Here is a 24,574-nt window from a genome sequence, read left to right as displayed (position 1 = left end):
GGAGAAATGCAGTCTTAGCAGTCGCCAAGTCAGTCACAATCTTGTTCAGATCCTCCCCAAATAGGATGTCTCCCTTAAAAGGGAACACCTCCAAGGTCTTTTTGGAGTCCAGGTCCACCTTCCAGGACCTCAGCCACAGAATTCGGTGAGCCAAGATAGACGTAGTAGACGCTTTGGCCGCCATAACTCCTGCCTCAGAAACCGCCTCCTGAATATAGTGGGAGGCTGTGCTAATATAAGACAGATATTGTCTGGCAGTGTCAGAAAAATCCTGAAGCAGCTGATCCTCAATTGCCTGAACCAATGCTTCAATTCCTTTTGCAGCCCAGGAGGCTGCCATAGTAGGTCTATGTACAGCACCGGTAAGAGAGTAAATAGACTTCAGGCAATCCTCCACACGCTTATCCGTCGGTTCCTTCAGTCAGGTGACGGTGGTGACAAGCAGAGTAGATGACACCACAAGACGGGTGACATGAGAGTCCACCGGCGGTGGAGTTTCCCACTTGTTATTCAACTCCGCAGGGATAGGATAACAAGCTAGCATCTTTTTAGACAGGCAAAATTTATTTTCTGGAGACTACCAGGATTCCTGACGTATGTCAATTAAATGGTAAGAATTTGGTAAGACTACTTTAGTAACCTTCTGACGTTTGAACTTATCAGGTTTCTTAGATGCAGTAGTGGGCTCGATCTCATCATCTATTTGGAGAATCAGCTTAATAGCCTCCACAAGGTCAGGAACCTCAACCTGGGTTGTAGATTCCTCATCAGAAGTGACTGTATCAGTGTCTGACGGATCAGTATATTCCCCATCCTCATCAGAAGAATTATCCAAAATATTAGTGGATTGTGAGGAAGAAATGGCCCGCTTAGATGACCCCTTGGCCCCAGAGGGGCGTGGGGTAGACTTTTGTCTAACCAAAGATTGATTTAATTGTTGTAACTGGGTAGACAGAGTGTCCGCCCAGGGCGGATTAACTACAGGGACAATATGTGGCTGTAATGGCACAGGAGGGCCCACAGGGGGGCGTAAGACGGGTCACAAGCGTACTCAGCTTACTTGTGAACGCTGCCCAAAGTGGGTCCTGATTGGCCACAGGTGCTGCGGGTTGACTGGGAGGTGGATGGCATCAGCTAAAACTTCCCCCTCAGGTAAATCCTTGCTGCCAGCACTGCATGGTGCTGAAGCGTCCGCGGATTTCCCGCCCTGTGTGGCAGACATTATAGGGAATGTAGCCTTAGAGTGTACCAGTACAATATAGCCAGACAAACACAAAACCTGCAAATAACCCCCTGTGTTATGTGACAGTAAATACAGGGCACAAACAGAGGATCCAAGCGATATGAGGTGACTGAAATACACAGTAAAAAAAATACCAAACCGTATATACTGTGTAGCACTATATATATTTCTCTGGCTGGGTCCACAGGATTATCCACAGGATAACATTGGGATACTGTCGAGCGACAGCGAAAATGGCACCAACACGGTCACGAGCTTTCTGGCCTCCCAGGATGCATTGGGGCCTCCACTATATAGTCCCGCCCACTGACTCAGTCAGATCAGTTTTTTGCTTGGTGCGGCAGGAAGCCGCATGGTCACAGGGCTGCTGTGAAAGCAGCCTCAAGTTTTCATTACTTTATTTTTATAGACTTACTATAATGTTTTTTAGAGCGACTTCTCTTAACAGCGTCTTAAACGCATATTAGAAAGAGTCGCTCCAACAACTCCCCACCGGGTCGCAACAATGCTTACCTTCGGGTATCAGTGCTGTCTCGACGGGCGTCTATGTCGGATGTTCTAGCAGGTCCAGCAGACATAACCAGGCTCTGGCCGGAGCATGGGGAGACGGTGAGTCTATGGACTTCCTCTTACTAGAGGGGTCAGGACACAGCTACACTGATTTGGTGGAGACTACAAACAGTGTGTTGATGCGCCGAACATCCCGGTGTGACAGCGCTACGCTCTGGGGATCATAGGCGCCAGGACTAAGTGAGGCCGCGATCCTGGGAGTTTAAGTCAACAGGGGGTTTCAGACGCTCTCCTGGCCGTCCCTCCTCCGAGTTCATGGCCAGTTCCCGCGTGTCTCTCGTTTCATGAACTGAATGACCTCACTTCCGGCTCAGACGCTACCACGAGGGTACTCGGTCGCAGCTTAGACGCTGCAGTTGTGTACACTAGATATAAACCCGCCCAGACCGAGTCGCAGGCCTTTAGCGTCTGCATACACGTGGAAGTCGCTCAGCGTCTGTGTCCGTCGGTGTCCGTTATCAGTTACCAAGAGCGGCAGTGTACACCAGTAGCGTCTGAATCCACTCAGCGTCTTACGAGCGTATTTGCTTGGATATGGAAGTGCGGTGAGTCTCCCTGTATCCCGCTCTCTGGAGGCAGGGTATACAGTACTAAAAATTCTCTCTACTTCTTAGTATGCATTGTTAATTTTTTAGTACCTATTGCATATGAGACCTGTATATTACTGTGTTTTCTGCATGTTATGTTGAAATTAGAACCAGTTAAAACAGAAGTACAGTTTTCCTACTTATGTTTAAGTTATTATGGAAGTTGTATTCTCATATGACAATGTCTAATGCTTTAACATGTGACTGACTGCTAGTATGTGTGCTGACTTTTCTGTGTAATGTCAGTCCTGTTCTGACCCTCAAATCAGGTGCACTGTGGTCAGATTGATCTCACCTCTATATACTGACATATAGGGTGTTTTTCAGTCACAAAGTGTGTAGTCGATAACAGGTTAATACCATGTCTATGAGCGGCAAAAGTGATGAGGAGAATTTACCAAGCACTCCTATAACCCTAACATGCTTATCTTGTAAGTCAGGGGTAATTGATATGAATCAATTGGTCACTTATGAGGGTTTGTGTGCAAACTGTTTCGCTTTTCAGCGAAGTAAAAAACAGGAGTTAGTTCAACCTCCAGTAGCCACCATGGAATATGTTCGCAAAGACTCTGTCTTCAATAGCGGACAGGTTAGCTCCGGTAGCACCACCTCAAGGGTCAGGTTACACTATGAACCCATACATGCAGCTCCCTTCCTATGGTTTGGTTCCAGTAGCTTCTACAAGCAACCAAGGGGCAGGTAAGAATAAGACAGATACTTCTGTATGGCAGACTACACAAGATGATACATCGGATGATGATGCGGAAACAATAGATTCAACTCCGTATGATGATCAGTCGCAGAGCTTTAGTTCAGAAGATGTAGCTGAACTTATTAATGCAGTGAAGGCTGTGCTTTCTTTGGAAGAGCCAGCCAAGACAGCGTTAAAGGCAAAAGCACCTGTATTTAAACAAACAATCAGTGAAAGCTGAATTTCCAGCGTCAGATGAGTTGACGGAAATGATGGATGAGTCTTGGGCAGCGCCCAGTAAATAGTATAAGATTCCTAAGAGATGGGATTCTTATTATCCATTTCCTGCTGTGGATTGTTCGAAGAGAGAAGTTCCTCCAAAAGTAGATGCACATGTTCTGCGACTCGTGCATAAATCTGCTTTACCACTGTCATCTACCTCATTGAATGATGTCACAGACAGAAGGGTAGAGAGCCTATTGAAAAATATTTTTTCTCTTGTAGGAGCAGTGGCAAGACCTGCTATGGCTTCGGCCTGTGTAGCAAAGGCAATGGGCGAATGGATAGAGGAACTAGAGAATGACACCCCCTCTCCTACTAGGGAGCAAGAGGATCGTTTTTGCCGTTTAAGACAATCTGCCCAGTATTTAGAAGAAGCAGCAATTGAAGTAAGCACAGTTGCTTCTAAAGCTTCAGACTTGACAGTAGTCGCTCGCAGAGCAGTTTGGCTACGGACCTGGAAGGTGGATGCGGAGTCCAAGAAAGAATTGGAAGCATTGCCTTTCGTGGGTAATATATTATTTGGAAAACCTTTATCGGATATTCTAGAATCAGAGGCTGAATCGAAAAAGGTCAGATTTCCGGCTGCTTATAACCCTAAGTCCAAGGGTTTAAAATTTAGCTCTTTTCGTTGGCAAAGCAAAGCGAAAGTTAAAGAGGAGTCAATTTGCACACATATGGCAACAGTCAACAACAGATGCCTGGGTGCAGAAGGTAGTATCTCAGGGGTATGGGTTCCCATTCAGGAGGCAGCCTCCTCAAAGATTTTTTTGCACCAGCCCGTCTCGTATAGAGTCGAAGGCCAATGCCCTGCAAGAAGCAGTCCAAAAATTACTGCAGTCAGGTGTGATTGTCCCAGTGCCTCCATCACAAAAGGGACAGGGGTATTACGCCAATCTATTTCTAATCCAGAAACCAAATGGGTCATATCGACCAATTCTAAATCTGAAAATGTTGAACAACTACATATGGATCCCGAAGTTCCACATGGAGACGTTACGCTCCATAATGTTGGCTATGGAACCGGGAGACTACATGGTATCTCTGGATGTACGGGATGCTTACCTACATGTGCCTATAGCACTGTCACATCAGTGTTACCTCAGGTTTTCCATCCTCCAGGAACATTTCCAGTTCCAAGCTCTGCCTTTCGGGCTAGCTACAGCACCCAGGGTGTTTACCAAGATTATGGTGGTTATGGCAGCTTGTCTGCGCAAACAAGGGATAAGAATATTCCCATACCTAGACGACCTATTAATCTTAGCACAGTCGCAAGATTTACTGTTGAGCCATCTCCAACAGACAATAGTTTGTTTACAGAGACACGGGTGGCTCATAAATTGGGAGAAGTCGTCCCTGAATCCGTCACAGCGGATGGTTCATTTGGGAGCCATATTGGATTCAGACCTACAGAGAGTTCTCTTACCAGAGAAAAAAATAGTCAAGGTGCAGGTCATGGCTCAGGAAGCGTTGCAAGCCCAGACAATGTCAGTCCATGCAGCAATGCGACTGTTGGGTCTGATGGTATCAACCTTCGACATGGTGGAATATGCGCAATTCCACTCCAGACCGTTGCAGCACCTTATTTTGACCAAATGGAACAGAAATCATCAAACGATAAAGAAGCAGATGATAAAGATTCCACTAAATGTAAAAAGGTCTCTAGCGTGGTGGCTACAGACAGACCATTTAAACAAGGGGAGACCCTTTTGGATAAAAGAGTGGCAAGTCCTGACAACAGATGCCAGCCTGCAAGGCTGGGGGGCGGTACTCGGAAGCCTATGGTTCCAAGGAAAATGGACCGCAAGGGAAAGTCGCCTGCCGATAAATCTGTTAGAAATAAGAGCCATTTACTTGGCTCTGGTTCAGGCAAAGGACAATCTACAAGGAAGACCAGTCCAGATCCGCTCAGACAATGCGACGGCAGTAGCATACCTCAATCATCAAGGAGGAACTCACAGCAAGAGTCTGATGGAGGAAGTAATCCCCATTCTAAAATGGGCAGAACTCCATCTCCCGGCATTGTCGGCAGTATTTGTCCCGGGTGTACTAAATTGGGAAGCGGATTTTCTCAGTCGGCACACCATTCAGGAAACCGAATGGGCACTACACCCAGTAGTGTTTCAGACACTGGTGAATGGGGTCTACCGGAGATAGACCTTATAGCGTCTCGTCTAAACAACAAAGTTCTGAGATACGGATCAAGAACAAGGGACCCAGGAGCGGTCCTGGTAGACGCACTGTCAGTAGAATGGAAGTTTCAGCTGGCATATCTGTTCCCTCCAATATCTCTGTTACTCAGAGTAGTGAGAAAGATAAAACAGGCAAAAGGAGCAATCATTCTAATAGCTCCAGCTTGGCCAAGAAGGCATTGGTACACAGATCTGTTGAGAATGTCCGTGGAAGCACCGATACTGCTCCCTCAACGTCCAGATCTGTTAATGCAGGGTCCTTTGTTGTCACAGTCATCTGGATCGCCTGTCTTTGACGGCGTGGCTGTTGAAACCTCTATCTTAGAGGCTAAAGGATTTTCAAGGCAAGTAATCCAAACCATGCTTAGAGCAAGAAAGCCTTCTTCGGCTCGTGTGTATCATAGAATATGGCAAGCCTATATTCACTGGTGTACTGGAAAAAATTACAATTTGAGATCTTTTAAAGTAGCTAGGATTTTGGATTTCCTGCAGGCAGGATTGGATAAAGGGTTGAAGGTTGCTTCCTTGAGGATGCAAGATTCAGCGTTGACTGTATGGTTTCAGCAGAAGACTGCTGACCTACAGGATGTACGTACGTTTTTCCAAGGAGTAGTACATATTCAACCTCCATTTGTTCCTCCTGCAGCTCCCTGGGATTTGAATTTAGTTCTTAAATTTCTCCAGGGTCCTTTGTTTGAACCACTTGAGAGAACAGATATTAAGTGGTTAACGGTTAAAGTTCTTTTTTTACTGGCAATGGCGTCAGCCAGAAGAGTGTCAGATTTAGGAGCATTATCTTGTAAGTCTCCTTTCCTAAGTTGTTTTCCAGACAAAGCAGTTCTCAGAACGAGATCTAGTTATCTTCCAAAGGTGGTATCAAAGTTTCACCTGAATGAAGAGATTGTAGTCCCAGCTTTTCAGGTATCGGGACTATCTGCGGGAGAAGCGTCGCTGGACGTGGTCCGGGCTTTGAGAATCTACATAGATCATACTAGTGCCATCAGGAAAACGGATTCTCTCTTCATTCTATGTGGATTCCATAGAAGAGGATGGCCTGCTAGTAAACAGACGCTGGCGAGATGGCTCCGAATGGTAATATCAGAAGCTTATTCTCATGCAGATCTCCCTATTCCGGCTAATGTCTCTGCACACTCTACACGTAAGGTAGGTCCTTCATGGGCAACACAACAGGGTGCTTCAGCAGAACAGATATGTAGGGCAGCCACGTGGTCTTCCATGAACACATTCATCAGACATTATGCCTTGGATACTTTTGCCTCTCATGACGCAGACTTCGGGCGAAAGGTCCTCCTGTGCAATCAGGAGCGTCCCCACCACTAAAATGGCTTTGGGAATCCCAATGTTATCCTGTGGATAATCCTGTGGACCCAGCCAGAGAAAATTTACTCACCGGTAATTCTATTTCTCGTAGTCCGTAGTGGATGCTGGGTATTCCGTAAGGACCATGGGGAATAGACGGGCTCCGCAGGAGACTGGGCACTCTTAAAAGAAAGATTAGGTACTATATCTGGTGTGCACTGGCTCCTCCCTCTATGCCCCTCCTCCAGACCTCAGTTAGGGAAACTGTGCACGGAAGAGCTGACATTACTAGGAAAGGATTTGGAATCCAGGGTAAGACTCATACCAGCCACACCAATCACACCGTACAACTTGTGATAACTATACCCAGTTAACAGTATGAACAACAACTGAGCCTCATTTAACAGATGGCTCAGAACAATAACCATATAGTTAAGCAATAACTATATACAAGTATTGCAGAATCCACTACGGACTACGAGAAATAGAATTACCGGTGAGTAAATTCTTATTTTCTCTGACGTCCTAGTGGATGCTGGGTACTCCGTAAGGACCATGGGGATTATACCAAAGCTCCCAAACGGGCGGGAGAGTGCGGATGACTCTGCAGCACCGAATGAGCAAACTCAAAGTCCTCCTCAGCCAGGGTATCAAACTTGTAGAATTTTGCCAAAAGTGTTTGATCCCGACCAAGTAGCAGCTCGGCAAAGTTGTAAAGCCGAGACCCCTCGGGCAGCCGCCCAAGAAGAGCCCACCTTCCTCGTGGAATGGGCTTTAACTGATTTAGGATGCGGCAGTCCAGCCGCAGAATGTGCAAGTTGAATCGTGCTACAGATCCAGCGAGCAATAGTCTGCTTTGAAGCAGGAGCACCCAGCTTGTTGGGTGCATGCAGGATAAACAGCGAGTCAGTTTTTCTGACTCTAGTCGTCCTGGAAACATAGATTTTCAGGGCCCGGACTACGTCCAGCAACTTGGAATCCTCCAAATCCAGAGTAGCCGCAGGCACCACAATAGGTTGGTTCAAATGAAACGCTGATACCACCTTTGGGAGAAATTGGGGACGAGTCCTCAATTCTGCCCTGTCCATATGGAAAATCAGATATGGGCTTTTACAGGACAAAGCCGCCAATTCTGACACACGCCTAGCTGAGGCCAAGGCCAACAGCATGACTACCTTCCACGTGAGATTCTTCAACTCCACGGTCTGAAGTGGCTCAAACCAATGTGATTTTAGGAAATCCAACACTACGTTGAGATCCCAAGGTGCCACTGGAGGCACAAAAGGGGGATGAATATGCAGCACTCCCTTAACAAACGTCTAAACTTCGGGCAGTGAAGCCAGTTCTTTTTAAAAGAAAATAGACAGGGCCGAAATCTGGACTTTAATGGATCCCAATTTTAGGCCCATAGTCACTCCTGACTGTAGGAAGTGCAGAAATCGACCCAGCTGAAATTCCTCTGTTGGGGCCTTCATGGCCTCACACCAAGCAACATATTTTCGCCATATGCGGTGATAATGTTTTGCTGTCACATCCTTCCTAGCTTTTATCAGCGTAGGAATGACTTCAACCGGAATGCCCTTTTCCATTAGGATCCGGCGTTCAACCGCCATGCCATCAAACGCAGCCGCGGTAAGTCTTGGAACAGACAGGGCCCCTGCTGTAGCAGATCCTGTCGGAGCGGCAGAGGCCAAGGGTCCTCTGAGATCATTTCTTGTAGTTCCGGGTACCAAGTTCTTCTTGGCCAATCCGGAACGATGAGTATAGTTCTTACTCCTCTCTTTCTTATTATCCTCAGTACCTTTGGTATGAGAGGAAGAGGAGGGAACACATAAACCGACTGGTACACCCACGGTGTCACTAGAGCGTCCACAGCTATCGCCTGAGGGTCCCTTGACCTGGCGCAATATCTTTTTAGCTTTTTGTTGAGGCGGGACGCCATCATGTCCACCTGTGGCCTTTCCCAACGATTTACAATCAGCTGGAAGACTTCTGGATGAAGTCCCCACTCTCCCGGGTGGAGGTCGTGCCTGCCAAGGAAGTCTGCTTCCCAGTTGTCCACTCCCGGAATGAACACTGCTGACAGTGCTAGCACGTGATTCTCCGCCCATCGGAGAATCCTTGTGGCTTCTGCCATCGCCATCCTGCTTCTTGTGCCGCCCTGTCGGTTTACATGGGCGACAGCCGTGATGTTGTCTGACTGAATCAGCACCGGCTGGTTTTGAAGCAGGGGTTCTGCTTGACTTAGGGCATTGTAAATGGCCCTTAGTTCCAGAATATTTATGTGTAGGGAAGTCTCCTGACTCGACCATTGTCCTTGGAAGTTTCTTCCCTGAGTGACTGCCCCCCAACCTCGGAGGCTTGCATCCGTGGTCACCAGGATCCAGTCCTGAATGCCGAATCTGCGGCCCTCGAGAAGATGAGCACTCTGCAGCCACCACAGCAGAGACACCCTGGCCCTCGGAGACAAGGTGATCAGCCGATGCATCTGAAGATGCGATCCAGACCACTTGTCTAACAGATACCACTGAAAGATCCTTGCATGGAACCTGCCGAAGGGAATTGCTTCGTAAGAAGCTACCATCTTTCCCAGACACTCGCGTGCGTTTCAGGAGGTCTCTGGCCAGAGATGACAACTCCTTGGCCTTCTCCTCCGGGAGAAACACCTTCTTCTGGTCTGTGTCCAGAATCATGCCCAAGAACAGCAGATGCGTCGTAGGAACCAGATGCGACTTTGGGATATTCAGAATCCAGCCGTGCTGTTGCAGCACTTCCTGAGATAGTGCTACTCCGACCAACAACTGCTCCTTGGACCTTGCCTTTATAAGGAGATCGTCCAAGTACGGGATAATTATAACTCCCTTCTTTCGAAGGAGTATCATCATTTCGGCCATTACCTTGGTAAATACCCTCGGTGCCGTGGACAGACCAAACGGCAACGTCTGGAATTGGTAATGGCAGTCCTGTACCACAAACCTGAGGTACTCCTGGTGAGGTGGGTAAATGGGGACATGTAGGTAAGCATCCTTGATGTCCAGTGACACCATAAAATCCCCCTCTTCCAGGCTTGCAATAACCGCCCTGAGCGATTCCATTTTGAACTTGAACTTCCTTATATAAGTGTTCAAGGATTTCAAATTTAGAATGGGTCTTACCGAACCGTCTGGTTTCGGTACCACAAACATTGTGGAATAGTAACCCCGTCCCTGTTGAAGGAGGGGAACTTTGATTATCACCTGCTGAAGGTACAGCTTGTGAATTGCCGCCAGTACTACCTCCCTTTCCCTGGGAGCAGCTGGCAAGGCTGATGTGAGGTAACGGCGAGTGGGAGACGTCTCGAACTCCAGCTTGTATCCCTGAGATACCACTTGTAGAACCCAGAGATCCACCTGTGAGCGAACCCACTGGTCGCTGAAGTTTCGGAGACGGGCCCCCACCGCACCTGGCTCCACCTGTGGAGCCCCAGCGTCATGCGGTGGACTTAGTGGAAGCAGGGAAGGATTTTTGTTCCTGGGAACTGGCTGTCTGGTGCAGCTTTTTCCCTCTACCCCTGCCTCTGGGCAGAAAGGACGCGCCTCTGACCCGCTTGCCTTTCTGAGGCCGAAAGGACTGTACTTGATAATACGGTGCTTTCTTAGGCTGTGAGGGAACCTGAGGTAAAAAAAGTCGACTTCCCAGCTGTTGCTGTGGATACGAGGTCCGAGAGACCGTCCCCAAACAATTCCTCACCCTTATAAGGCAAAACTTCCATGTGCCTTTTAGAATCAGTATCACCTGTCCACTGCCGAGTCCATAATACTCTCCTGGCAGAAATGGACATTGCATTAATTCTAGATGCCAGCCGGCAAATGTCCCTCTGTGCATCCCTCATATATAAGACTACGTCTTTAATATGCTCTATGGTTAGCAAAATAGTATCCCTGTCAAGGGAATCAATGTTATCTGACAGGGAATCAGACCATGCTGCTGCAGCACTACACATCCATGCTGAAGCAATTGCAGGTCTCAGTATAGTACCTGAGTGTGTATACACAGACTTCAGGATAGCCTCCTGCTTTATATCTGCAGGCTCCTTTAAGGCGGCCGTATCATGAGACGGCAGTGCCACCTTTTTTGATAAGCGTGTGAGCGCCTTGTCCACCCTAGGGGATGTTTCCCAACGCAACCTGTCCGTTGGCGGGAAAGGGTACGCCATTAGTAACCTCTTAGAAATCACTAATTTCTTATCTGGGGAACACCACGCTTCTTCACACAATTCATTTAACTCATCAGATGGGGGAAAAGTCACTGGCTGCTTTTTCTCCCCAAACATAATACCCGTTTTAGTGGTAACCGGGTTAATGTCAGAAATGTGCAACACGTTTTTCATTGCCGTAATCATGCATCGGATGGCCCTTGTGGATTGTACATTTGTCTCATCCTCGTCGACACTGGAGTCAGACTCCGTGTCGACATCTGTGTCTGCCATCTGAGGTAGCGGGCGTTTTTGAGCCCCTGATGGCCTCTGAGACGCTTGGGCAGGCGCGGGCTGAGATGCCGGCTGTCCCAAAGCTGTTACGTCATTGAACCTTTTATGCAAGGAGTTGACACTGTCGGTTAATACCTTCCACATATCCATCCACTCTGGTGTCGGCCCCGCAGGGGGTGACATCACACTTATCGGTTCCTGCTCCGCCTCCACGTAAGCGTCCTCATCAAACATGTCGACACAGCCGTACCGACACACCGCGCACACACACAGGGAATGCTCTGACTGAGGACAGGACCCCACAAAGTCCTTTGGGGAGACAGAGAGAGAGTATGCCAGCACACACCAGAGCGCTATATAACAGAGGGATTTACACTAATACAAAGTGAATTTTCCCCCAATAGCTGCTTATATCACCTTTTGCGCCTAAATTTATGTGCCCCCCCCTCTCTTTTTTACCCTTCTCGTAGTGTATACTGCAGGGGAGAGCCTGGGGAGCGTCCTTCCAGCGGAGCTGTGAAGAGAAAATGGCACTGGCTGTGCTGAGGAAGATAGCCCCGCCCCTTCAGAGGCGGGCTTCTCCCGCTTTTTTAATAATATTTATGGCGGGGGATTAGGCACATATACAGTTTATAACTGTATTATGTGCATTTTGCCAACAAGGTATACATATTGCAGCCCAGGGCGCCCCCCCCCCCCCCCCCCAGCGCCCTGCACCCACCAGTGACCGGAGCGTGTGGTGTGCTGTGGGAGCAATGGCGCACAGCTGCAGTGCTGTGCGCTACCTTATTGAAGACCGGAGTCTTCAGCCGCCGATTTTCTCCTGGAATCTTCCGTCTTCTGGCTCTGCAAGGGGGACGGCGGCGCGGCTCCGGGAACGGACGTTCGAGGTCGGGCCCTGTGTTCGATCCCTCTGGAGCTAATGGTGTCCAGTAGCCTTAGAAGCACAAGCTAGCTGCAAGCAGGTAGGTTTGCTTCTCTCCCCTCAGTCCCTCGTAGCAGTGAGTCTGTTGCCAGCAGATCTCACTGAAAATAAAAAACCTAGCAAATACTTTCTTTTCTAGTAAGCTCAGGAGAGCCCATTAGGTGCATCCAGCTCTGGCCGGGCACAGATTCTAACTGAGGTCTGGAGGAGGGGCATAGAGGGAGGAGCCAGTGCACACCAGATATAGTACCTAATCTTTCTTTTAAGAGTGCCCAGTCTCCTGCGGAGCCCGTCTATTCCCCATGGTCCTTATGGAGTACCCAGCATCCACTAGGACGTCAGAGAAATATACGTTATGGTAAGAACTTACCATTGATAACGTGATTTCTCTTATGTCCACAGGTATCCACAGGGATCCCACCCTGACGCATCTGATTTGAGGATCTAGACAATCACTAAAACCACTTCCTTCTTGTATGGAAGGGTGTGCATGTGTGTTCTTATCGCCTGTACAGGTCTCTACCTAATGTTCCTGCCTAAAATCGCTGTGGAAAGAACTGATCTGACTGAGTCAGTGGGCGGGACTATATAGTGGAGGCCCCAATGCATCCTGGGAGGCCAGAAAGCTCGTGACCGTGTTGGTGCCATTTTCGCTGTCGCTCGACAATATCCCAATGTTATCCTGTGGACATAAGAGAAATCACGTTATCAACGGTAAGTTCTTACCATAACGTATATATATGAGACCCTGATGCACCAAGGCCCCCAGGGTACAGAATATAGTGATAGCAAGTAGTGTGATACATGAGAAAGAAATCCACACAGCAGCTACAGGCACACTCAGTCACTGGTACAATGCAGAAGTTATTACAGATAAACAATAAAACTGCACTGGACTAGTAAAACTACATATAGATATGTATGAATATAGATATAACAATGCACAGTAGATACTGGATGTATATCACAGAATACTTATACTAAATATTCAGATAGCAGTACACTTGTTCTTAACTAACACTGTCTAAAATGACATGTAGAATACTTAAGTATCTGTAAATGCACGGCGCTGATGAGACAGGCAGCTTTACAGAGGAGACAGTGCCCTGCAGATCAGCTCAGCTATTAGTGCTGATGGCGCCAAAATCTCAGTCAGGGAGTGAGGGAGAGTGAAATGCAGCTCCAGGGTGGGAACACCAGCAGTAGATGGTGTCCGGAGCTGGGGGAGGGGATACAGGTCAGTGCCTTACCCCCTATGCTAGTCCTCACCACGGGTACTGTGGAGCCTATGTAAAATGAATTTTCTTAAATCCAACCTGTGCTCCCTGCCCTGGTGGATATAGTGGGGTCCCTGTGCAATATAGTGTCCACGTCAGTGGCGCGGTCCGTCTCCTGTGACCGCGATTTACCGGCTGGTCCCAACTTACCTCCTCCCTGATGTGCAGCCACGCGATCCTGGAGAGCGTCAGCGGTGGTGTGCCTGATGACCGATGCAGCGGAGGCGCAAATACCCGGGAACCTGGCCGTGGGAGTATACAGCGCTGCTGGGGAGGTGATGGAGTCACAGCACAGAATGTCAGAATGACAAACAGTGCTGCGGCCCTTGAAGTCTTCTTAAAACGCTCTTTTCAGGACTGCCTAGCGCAGCCCCACCTGTTAGTGACCTGCTCTGCAGGCACCAACTTACAAACTGAGCTCCAGTGCCAGGAGGCGAAGCTATAGAGGAGGCGGTGCAGTGCATCCTGGGAACAGTCAAAGCTTTAGCCTGTTGGTGCCTCGGATCAAGATCCAACTCTACACCCTGATGAATTCCCTGTGGAATCCCAGTGTACCCCGCTACAGAAAGGTAGACTTACCTGCCGTTGCCTGGGAAATCCATTTATTTAATTCGTTCCTAAACAAGGCATCACCTGTAAAGGGAAGATTTTCCAACCCCCTTTTTGGAGTCGATCATTGACGTAACCACAGAGCTCTGCGTGCCGATACTGCCATAGCAGTAGTGCGGCCATTTATCTTACACAATTCCTTTATAGCCTCGCCCAAAAAATTAGCAGCATCCTGTATGTGTTGCAGCAGAGTAATTACCTCATCCTGGGGCAGATTGTCAAACCATTAATAATACTATCAGACCACTTGACCATTGCCCTGGAAATCAACCCACAAACTATTGTGGGGCGTTGTGCTACGCCTGCCGCCGTATAAATTGCCTTGAGAGTGGTCTCAAATTTACGGTCAGCTGGCTCTTTTAGGGATATAGCCGCTGGGACCGGCAGTACCAATTTCTTAGACAGTCTGGACACAGATGTATCAACAGATGGGGGGTTTTCCCATACCTTCGTGTCCTCAGCTGGGAAGGGAAAGGTAGCTAAAAACCTCTGAGGAATTTTAAATTTCTTATCAGGGTTTAACCATGCTTCCCTGACCAGGGAGTTTAACTCTTTAGACACAGGAAAAGTCGCTGAGGACTTTGGTCTAACATTAAAAGTACAACTCCTCATATGGCTCTGACTCCTGATCCGGTATGTGCAGAACCTCACTTACAGCAAATATGAGGGCTGTCCTCATCCCTATCATTATCCACATCGGGCTGATCAGAATCAGAATTAGACTGGAGCACCTGTGGCAGTGAGCGTTTATGTGAAACCAACAGAGGGGGCTGAGAAACCTTCCTGGTATCTGCTGCTTTTGCCATACAATCAATAGACTGCTTTAACGCCTGTCTCTCCTTTTTAGCAGCAGCTAATTCTGAATTAACATTCTGAATCACGCTTTTAAAATTATCTAGCCAGTCAGGTGCCTGTGAACTGTGTCCCTGAGGAGATAAGGAACACTGCTCACACATAAGCTGATGAAGGGGTAGAGTTACAAGCAGAACACATGAGCCCTGAGTCAGCTTTGTCCACGGCGGGCACCGCAGCTCGTGGCTCGCGACATGCCTCCAAAACTGCACCGGGGACCCGCTAACCGGGACCCTGGTGTAACACTCACTGCACCTTGATCTTCAGCATCTGTTAGAGCGTGGCGGCTAGCTGCTGGCGTGGGCACACATACTAACGATGTGTGATCAGCACCTCAGGAGCTCAATGTCCTGTCAGCTGGGATTACGAACCATTAACCCTCAGGAGGTTGATTCGGTCCCTCCTCTAAGTCCCTCGAAGCAGGTAGCCTGGTTGCCAACCAGAACTACCTGAAAATAACAACTAAAAATTAAAGGAAACTCTCTGGAGCTCCAGAGAAATGCACCCAGCTCCTTGGGCTCATTTTTCTAAACTGAGGTCTGGTAGGAGGGGCATAGAGGGGAGGAGCCAGCACACATATACACACACTAAGGGTTTTAAAGGGCCAGGCTCCAGTGGACCTGATCTATACCCATGGTACTAAAGTACAGAACCCCAGTATCCACTAGGACGTTAGAGAAAATTCTTTACAATATATATATTTTTTTTAATTAATAATCATCTATGGTTTACCATTTACAACATAGATTCTTGAGTCTTTATATGTAAAAATAATTTCATATATCCCTACAGCCCACATTGACAAAACTATCACAAGCAAGATCTGGTATGGTGAGGTCATATAACAAATCTTTCCTAAGAGACGCCACTACTAAAACACGGATCTTCTAAAGCAGAATATCATCACACTGGGCACATGGGCCCTAAGAAACATAAGCTAGTTAAAGTATTAACAAAATCATTTAATTTGTCTTTGCTTTAACGAGGCATTCACTAATGCATCCCAGTGTTAATATGCAGGATACTGTATTACTGGCATGATTCAGATGTAACCGCTATTTCGATATTTACGCAGTGGGGTTATCAGACGACTGCGAATATGTCTTAGTCACAATGCGCACGTCCAGTGATTGAACTGTAATCAAACGCGACTATGCCTGCAGTGAGGTTTTATTCACGAGGGATTGACCCGTTTTGTGGGAGGTACCGGGAGTGGTGGAAAAAATGGAGGCGTGTTGTGACCGTTTCTGGGGCATGTATCTGCATACTTCTGTGATCGTGTATTCACAAAACAAAGGACCAGCGCCTCAGTTCCCGCAGCCATTCCCCATAGGGTTACCCAGGTTGTAGGTTATCAGAGGATCTGCGACCACCGCCGTGTATTTGTACACAGTTGCTTGGATCTGAGAGGCCGCCGCTGGGTGTTTCAGAACATTTCCTGGCTGCTGTAGCTTTTATCATGTTGCAGTTGTGTTTGCATTATCAACCACATTAAGGGGGTAATTCCAAGTTGATCGCAGCAGGAATTTTTTTAGCAGTTGGGCAAAACCATGTGCACTACAGGGGAGGCAGATATTACATGTGCAGAGAGAGTTAGATTTGGGTGTGGTGAGTTCAATCTGCAATCTAAATTGCAGTGTAAAAATAAAGCAGCCAGTATTTACCCTGCACAGAAACAAAATAACCCACCCAAATCTACCTCTCTCTCTGCAAATGTTATATCTGCCCCCCCCCTGCAGTGCACATGGTTTTGCCCAACTGCTAAAAAATTTCCTGCTGCGATCAACTTGGAATTACCCCCTAAATCGGGACCTATGTACTGTAAGGTTCTCTATAGGAACACTCATCAACGCTATAATATTATGGACATGTGTATAAGGTCTAAACATACTCTATTTACTGGGTTCATTAGTCTACAATACTTTACTGTATCAAACTTGTTGGTTCTTAATTAGTCAATAAGGCCTAGGTAAGAGTAGTTACACGAGGCTCCTGTAAAACAGATGTGTGCAGGTAGGTTGCTCAATACTATCCTTGCCAGTGACCATTTTCTTTAATTACAAATTAATTGATCGATAATCCCACTTACCCAACGTTGTCTGTCTTTTTTCAGCAGGGGAAAGGTTGAACACGTTGGCTAGCTCACCACACTCAGACTTATAGAACGTTTCTATATCTATGGAAAACTTTTCCACAAAAGGGCACGTGTACCTGGGAGAAAGTACATTTATTGGTAATTAAAATGCGCAAATTATATAAACCCAGCCTGAAAAACATACTAAAATACAAGCACTTACATAAAGATGGCAATATGCTGTAAATGTTATAACCACACACTTATGCGAAAAATAAACGTTCAAAAGCATAAATAATGTAATACAGTAAGTTGAATGGGATAGTGAGAGAAAACCTCAAAAAACAGAATGGATGATTCAAAGGAACAGCCCTGGCCCATGAATATATCAATATAGTTGTTACTGTGGAGTAATCAGTATCGGGAAGCTTGAACAAACATATGATCCAGAAACTGATAATGACTTTCACACATATTTCACTAATATGGATTTGTAATCAGCCCATTGGGGGTGACTGGAAATGCTTTCCCGCCACAATGGTATTTACGAGCACTGGTACCTGGTTCTTGTATAGGGATACGCATTCCAAGACTCTTCTTCCACCCGCAGTGCAGCTTTAGGTAGGATGGAGCGGAACCAGCTGGGGATGTGCATGCCAATGTGATAGACCTTGTGTGTGTACTGACCACAACCCCCAGGACCATCGATGTATGGTCTGTTCTCTAAGATCTCCACTCCGCTGCCCTCCCCGCATGTCTCCTCTCTGCTCTTTTTCTGCAAAATCAAAAAAATGCAAGTAAGTACTAAATTGTTTTACTCAAATTAACAATATTACAAGGTTGCATAGGAATTTAGTAATGTAAGGCAAAAACCAATCCTCCCAAAACAAGCAGTGACTATTTTTTTTATAGATCACCCTGGCTACACCATCTCTCTGAGAATGTGACTAATCAGCGAACCTCCAGCATCGCCTGACTGGATCTTAATCTATATCACTTACCCACACCAGAATAACCTAGACCTTACCTGAAATAGCCAATTAGTTCCAAAAAAATAAAATAAATCAAACTCCTTGGCCATTTAAGGCAATAAAGTCTATTTTCTAAGTATTATTTTAAATTTCATATAAAAATGTGATCTAACTGAAAAATGTTGTTAAGACATGTGAAGAAGACCCGAAACCAGCAAGACATCTGGCTGAAGTGTCATAGGGAGCAATGATGCACCCAGGCTAAGAAGGGAATAGTAATATGTGATTTCAGTCAGGACAGACTTTCCGTAAACAGCTATTGAGCTGGAAAACATACAGACAAATAAGAAGCAAGAAGAGACTCTGCCAGGCACACAGACACAGTAGAATTATCATTCTTATCTTATCCATAGAAGTGGTCAAAAAGCCAGTACTGAATAACATAGATGTTCTTGTCAGCACTGGAGATCAAGCATAACACTGATAGAGGAACCCAAGTAAACAAGACCCCAACAAAATGAAACTTCCTATTATGGACTAGATGAACAGAAAAGCGCTCTGCACAAGATGGAGGCCAAAGGACTGTGTGTGTGTGTGTGTGTGTGTGTGTGTGTGTGTGTGTGTGTGTGTGTGTGGAGGGGGCGAGGTTAAATTAGAGAGATGTGGATAGCTGTTGTGGTGACATAGATGGTGCAATAATATATAGATGGCATTGCCGCCCCTGGTCACTTTATCAGATTGTATCCAATTCACGTTTCAATCCATATAAATGCATTATAAATCATACACATAGCTTAACCAAACCTGAAAACCTTCACAGTAATTGTGCCATGGGGCATTCTGGCTACTGTACATTGTACAAACAGCAGAGATACTCTGTAAACTACAAACCCAGCTCACCATTAGATGTACTAGAGTAACTTTCATGAATGACATCATGTATTGCATTGTTTAACAGTTAAGCCCCCCACACACCTGAAAGACCAATCAGGCCAATGCGGCCAATAGTGATATATCGTAAGTGAAAGTGCAAATCGTTTGCACTTCACTAACGATGATGATCTGATGCGTGGTCCTACGGGTCGTATGCTGGATACTCTGATCTTATGTGCTGCACATAAGATCAGGCGATCTGGGTAGCGGTGATTCACAGCTTGTACGAGAGATTGTTAGGTACTTTTCCTGACCTAACAATCTATCATACTTCTGGAGCTGCCTGGGAGCTGCAAAGGAAAATGGAGGATGCTGGTCGTCCAAATGTATGGTCACCATTAGACTATGACAAACAGAAATACAGATCAGTTTGCAATTTATATCTACTCATAAAAATGCACTATGTTTTCTCAGGCAGTGGGACCTGTCCTACACCATGCAAAAACAGATTAGCCATAAGACTGTTCTGCTGGTACACCGAAGGAAGCAGCCCCCAGAATGCACCTTACAGTACATGTTACATAGAAAAGGTCATTGCAAGTCATATGAATCAGAGCATGCAGAATACCACATTAAAACCCACTGTAAACACCCTACAACTGATTACACTTATTTCTACAGATCAAAAATGTGTCTGGCAAATGGGTGCAGAGAGTATATGTTGGCTAGCAATTATTAGTTACACTGAATGTACCATAATATGCTTTGTGTTGGAGATACTGTGTGCTACATGACACATTTAGATATGTATGTGACCAGATATGTTGACAGACGTCAGACACCTAATACTGTATAGCTCTCCACATACATCGACTGACACCTCTTTCATAAACCACCTTTTTCACCCCATCTATACTATCTCCAAAATGCCTAACTGGTTTACTAAACAAAAATTACTGGTCGATGGTTGGGAAGTAGGCCCTCACTACTGCGGTACTTTCCCTGCCGAGAATGGCCTTTTATAGGACTAGCGCTGTTTCTATAAGATGGCACTAAATTCAGTGCTTGATATAGTTAATTGCCTTGTTATTTCATGCTTAATACCTCTTATACCATTGTTTGGCGGGGTTTTTTCTCTTTAACGATTGTTATTGTTTCACAGGTTCCTGGTCTGGTTTGTATGTTTCCTTTTGGGCCGTCTTGTTGGTGTAATTACAGTATTACTCTTTGCCGATTCCGGGATCCTGTGACTCATTACAAATTAGCCTATTATTCCATTCTTAACGACATTCCTTTGATATGCCATGTGCGATTGTTTGTTTATAATGTTTACAAATTTTTGGTTACTTGATTGCGGGGAGGGTGGCCACTAACCTCCCGATTTTGTTGTGTGAGGCGCTGTATGTTTTGGCGCTTTACTATGACTTTGTCTCTGCACGGAGTCGGCTTTCTTTGTTTTGTGTGTTGTGCTTTTCTCTTTTTTCTCTTTGTTTCCTTCTGTGTGTCTCCCCTTGTGTCTCGTCTCCCCCATGCCTCTTTCTTTTTTCATTGTGTGTTCAGGGTATTGTGCTCTCTTAATTGCATTTTTAGGTTTCAGCGGATGCTCCTCCTCCTGGATGGTTTGTTATGGTTAAATTGGTATCACTGAATGTTAAGGGATTGAATTCCCCGCAGAAGCGTAGATTGGCCCTGTCTTCCTTCTATAAAATGAAGGCGAATGTGGTCGCTATCCAGGAAACTCATTTTAGGAAATTAGACCCCCCTAGACTCTATGATAATCATTTCCCTACCTGTTACATGGCTAATGGCCCCGCAAAAAAAGGCCGGAGTGGCTATACTAATTTCTCGTGACTGCCCTTTCACTCTAGAATCCCAAATCGTAGACCCCGAAGGACGGTATTTAATTTTAATTGGACAGCTAGAAGATACTACTGTTACCTTGGCCTTATGTTATGCACCCAACTCTGGTCAACTTTCCTTCTGTAGGAAACTATTTTCCCTGATACAGAAGCATGCTCAAGGTGCCGTTATGATATTGGGGGACTTCAACTTAGTTGTAGACCCCTCTGTTGACAGATCTCTCCCCACCAGAAGCCCCTTAACTAAACCCGGAACTTCCCCTGTTAATACCCTTGGGCTTCGCCAATTGCTAGGAGAGTACGATCTCTATGATACGTGGAGAACTAAACACCCGACAGTTAGAGACTACTCTTTTTATTCACATGTCCACTCCTCATATTCTAGAATCGATCTCGTTTTGACTGACAAAATGTCACTACCGTCCATCACGAAAATTAATATATTGCCGATGTCATGGTCTGACCACTCTCCGCTGAGGGTGGTGTGGGAGATTAGGGCCCGTAAAGTTTCTCCGGGCCCTTGAGACTAGGAAATTTCCTGTTATGCCATCGAGAGGCTTCACTTGCCATACATCAAACCTTACAGTTATATTTAGAAACTAACAAACCCGAAGATACTTCGGTCTTTAATAATTGGTGCTCTTGTAAGGCGGTACTGCGGGGGGCAGCCATTCAGGCCGCTTCGCGGCTGAAGTGTTCTCAAAATGCTGAACGTTTATTAGCTGAAAGCGAAGTTGCAAAATTAGAATTAGCACATAAGGCTGACCCGCAGAATAGAACTGCCTTTAAGCTTTTGCTTGCCGCAAGGGAAAAGGTGAACGTTTTTTCTCTTCGGGAAGTACAATGCAATCTCGCTAGATTAAATCAGAGATTTTATGTATTTGGAAATAAGGCAGGGCGTCTCTTGGCACGGAAACTGCGAGGCAGGCGAGCTAAGGCCAGACTTCACTTTGTTTATTCTCCTACAGGCTCAAGAGTCTCTGACCCTTATAGTATAGCAGACACTTTTGCAGAGTATTACTCCCGACTCTACAACCTACAGTCGGATCCTGATACTCCCCAACCCATTGAAGCTGAAATCCAGTTATTTTAAAAAAATCTATCCCTACCGACACTGAACTCCGAGGCCTGCCTGTCCCTCAGCTCTCCCTGGACTATTCCTGAACTTGAGGCAGCTATTGACAGTCTTCCACGAGATAAAGCGCCGGGCCCAGACGGATTTCCATCTAATTTCTATAAAACTTATAAAGCAGATTTGGCACCAGTGTTATTGGCTGTCTTTAACGAGGCGTCGGAGGCTGGGAGGTTCCCGAAAGAGATGCTTGAAGCGCGGATAGTGGCTATCCCTAAGCCGGGTAAATCTCCCACATCCGTTCAAAATTACCGACCGATAGCTTTGTTGAATACAGACGTAAAGCTTTTTGCTAAGGTTATCGCTAACCGTCTTTGCCCTTTATTGCCTTCCCTTATAGCTGCTGATCAGGTTGGCTTCGTCCCGGGCAGGCAGGCCCCGGACAGCACTCGGAGAGTTTACAATGTCATGGAGTATTGTAATGCTAATAAAGCGCCCCTCCTCGTCCTATCGTTGGACGCTGAGAAGGCGTTTGATAGGTTACACTGGGGGTATCTCAGATCAGTCCTGGGTAAGTTTGGCTTCCAGGGAAGGTTTCTGGATTCCATTTTTGCTTTATATTCTGCCCCCTCTGCCAAGGTGTATGTTAATGGGTGTCTGTCCAGGGGTTTCGATATTCTAAACGGCACCAGACAGGGGTGCCCTTTGTCTCCCCTTATTTTTGCTCTGGCTATTGAACCCCTGGCTGAGACTATTAGGTCTGATACGGGGGTCTCGGGACCCGAGATAGGGGGATTGAGTCATAAAGTCAACCTTTTCGCAGATGATATTCTACTCTGTTTGACCAACCCTGAATCCTCCCTTACCGGTCTCCATGCCATATTAGATAAGTATTCCAGATTATCATACTATAAATTGAATACTTCCAAAACGGAGGCTCTACCGCTCCATATCCCACCACATATCCTGGCCTTACTTAAGGATAGCTACAGATATGCTTGGCAAGTGACAACTATTAAATATTTAGGTATACATCTATCGCATGACAGAGATCTTTATGACTGTAACTACACACCTTTGTTTAGCGCCTTCGAAAAATTGATTAAAGAGTGGTCTTTACATGAAATCTTTTGGCTTGGGCGTGTCTCTGCAACTAAGATGGTACTGTTACCGAAACTCCTTTACTTATTTCGGGCCATCCCCCGCCATTTCCCTAAACCTCTTAGTGTTAGGGCTAATAAACTGCTATCACACTTTATCTGGAAGGGATCTAGACCGCGTATCTCTAGGCAGGTTTGGTCATTGCCCAAGGGCTTTGGTGGGGTTGCTTACCCTAACTTAGATGCATATCACTCGGCCTGCCTTCTTAGCCAGGCCCGTGATTGGCATGTCGCTCACTCCCCCAAACCATGGGTGGTTATTGAAAAAGCCTTCTTAGGGTCGATTAATATTACAGATCTATTTCTATTGCCTATACATAGAGTTCCGAAATGGACGGGTCCTGGGGACGCGATTAGATGTACTTTGAAGCTATGGCACTCAGTGGTTGTGTCTGACCCAACTATTGCATTACCTGCAGCGGATCTTTCTATCAGAACTGTTGCTTGTACTATCCCTGATCTTATATTAGACACCTGGATTGACGCTGGAGTTGTGAGACTGAAAGATCTTTTTTTGAATGATGGTTTTAGCCCGTTCTCTCAACTTCAGTCTCAATTTGGGATATCAAAGCATGATTTTTTCAAGTACTTACAACTACGCCATTGGCTCCATTCGTATGTTGACAGGTCTAGTAGTCCCCTTCCTCTACCTGCTATTATGCTCTCTAGATTGTCTTCCCCTGGTCATAGGGGGTGGGATATCCAGATGGTATCAGTATATTGTTCTTTTGAATAAAACCGGTAAACTACCTGGGCAGATTAAGTGGGAGAAGGATCTTTCTATTGTACTTCGAGAGGAAGAGTGGGATACAATTTCCTCACTGTGCTTTAAAATCTCTAAATGTCTCCAGCACTCAGAAATGTTCTATAAATTATGCAATAGGGCGTACTTCACTCCGCAGCGGCTTCACCGTATCTGGCCCTCGACCTCCCAGCTATGCTGGCGAAACTGTGGTGATGTGGGTACCATTCTACATATTTTTTGGGATTGCCCAGTCTTGAGGCCTCTGTGGACGGAAGTGTTCTCTCTTTTGGGGGAAGTGGTGGGAACGACTGTGCCACTAGATCCAATGTTTGCCTTATTCCACTACTCTCCTCACGCTCTCCTCAGCTGAGACAGGTATATTGTAGGTCACGTCTTAATATCAGCTAAGGCAGCGATAGGCCAATTGTGGAAATCACAGTCCATTCCTCACATTCAGACGGCTATTAATAATACCCATAAGCATTTCCTTTTTGAAACAGCGGGATGTATGTACTCTTCATCACCTTCCTCTATTTATATGAGATGGTTTAAATGGAGTGAATTCCGGGAGAGACGGGGTCACTCCGTAATATTTAGTGATCCCATTGACACGGCAGTTCTAAACTCTCCAGAATCTGATAATACCCGTATGTGACAGATACCCTCTTTCTATCTTTATGTTACATTATCTGAGTAAGATACTCCCCTGACATATATGTTCTCTTCTCTTTGTCTATACTTCTTCCCTCGTGTGTCGCTGTCTTGTAATGTCTCTCTCTTTTCCGCTCTCTACTGAGCTCTCTATTT

The 24,574-nt window shown here is 46.2% G+C and overlaps 1 protein-coding gene across 25 annotated transcripts in view; it reads right to left on the bottom strand.

Moving 5' to 3' along the window:
• PITPNM2 (phosphatidylinositol transfer protein membrane associated 2) overlaps positions 1-24,574 on the bottom strand; it is a 545,353-nt gene that overhangs the window by 207,781 nt on the left and 312,998 nt on the right. For all 25 annotated transcript variants that reach the window (XM_063964525.1, XM_063964523.1, XM_063964527.1 and 22 more), the window contains 2 exons: positions 17,648-17,862; positions 17,103-17,224 (listed from right to left, as the gene is read on the bottom strand). In XM_063964525.1, coding sequence (XP_063820595.1) covers positions 17,103-17,224; positions 17,648-17,862 — 337 coding nt within the window. The remainder of the gene's footprint in view (positions 1-17,102; positions 17,225-17,647; positions 17,863-24,574) is intronic.

This window comes from Pseudophryne corroboree, chromosome 1 (genome assembly GCF_028390025.1).
Source record: "Pseudophryne corroboree isolate aPseCor3 chromosome 1, aPseCor3.hap2, whole genome shotgun sequence".
Classification (NCBI taxonomy): domain Eukaryota; kingdom Metazoa; phylum Chordata; class Amphibia; order Anura; family Myobatrachidae; genus Pseudophryne; species Pseudophryne corroboree.
The sequence above is the reverse complement of the archived record's forward strand: the minus strand, read 5'-3'. Positions and strand labels throughout refer to the sequence as shown.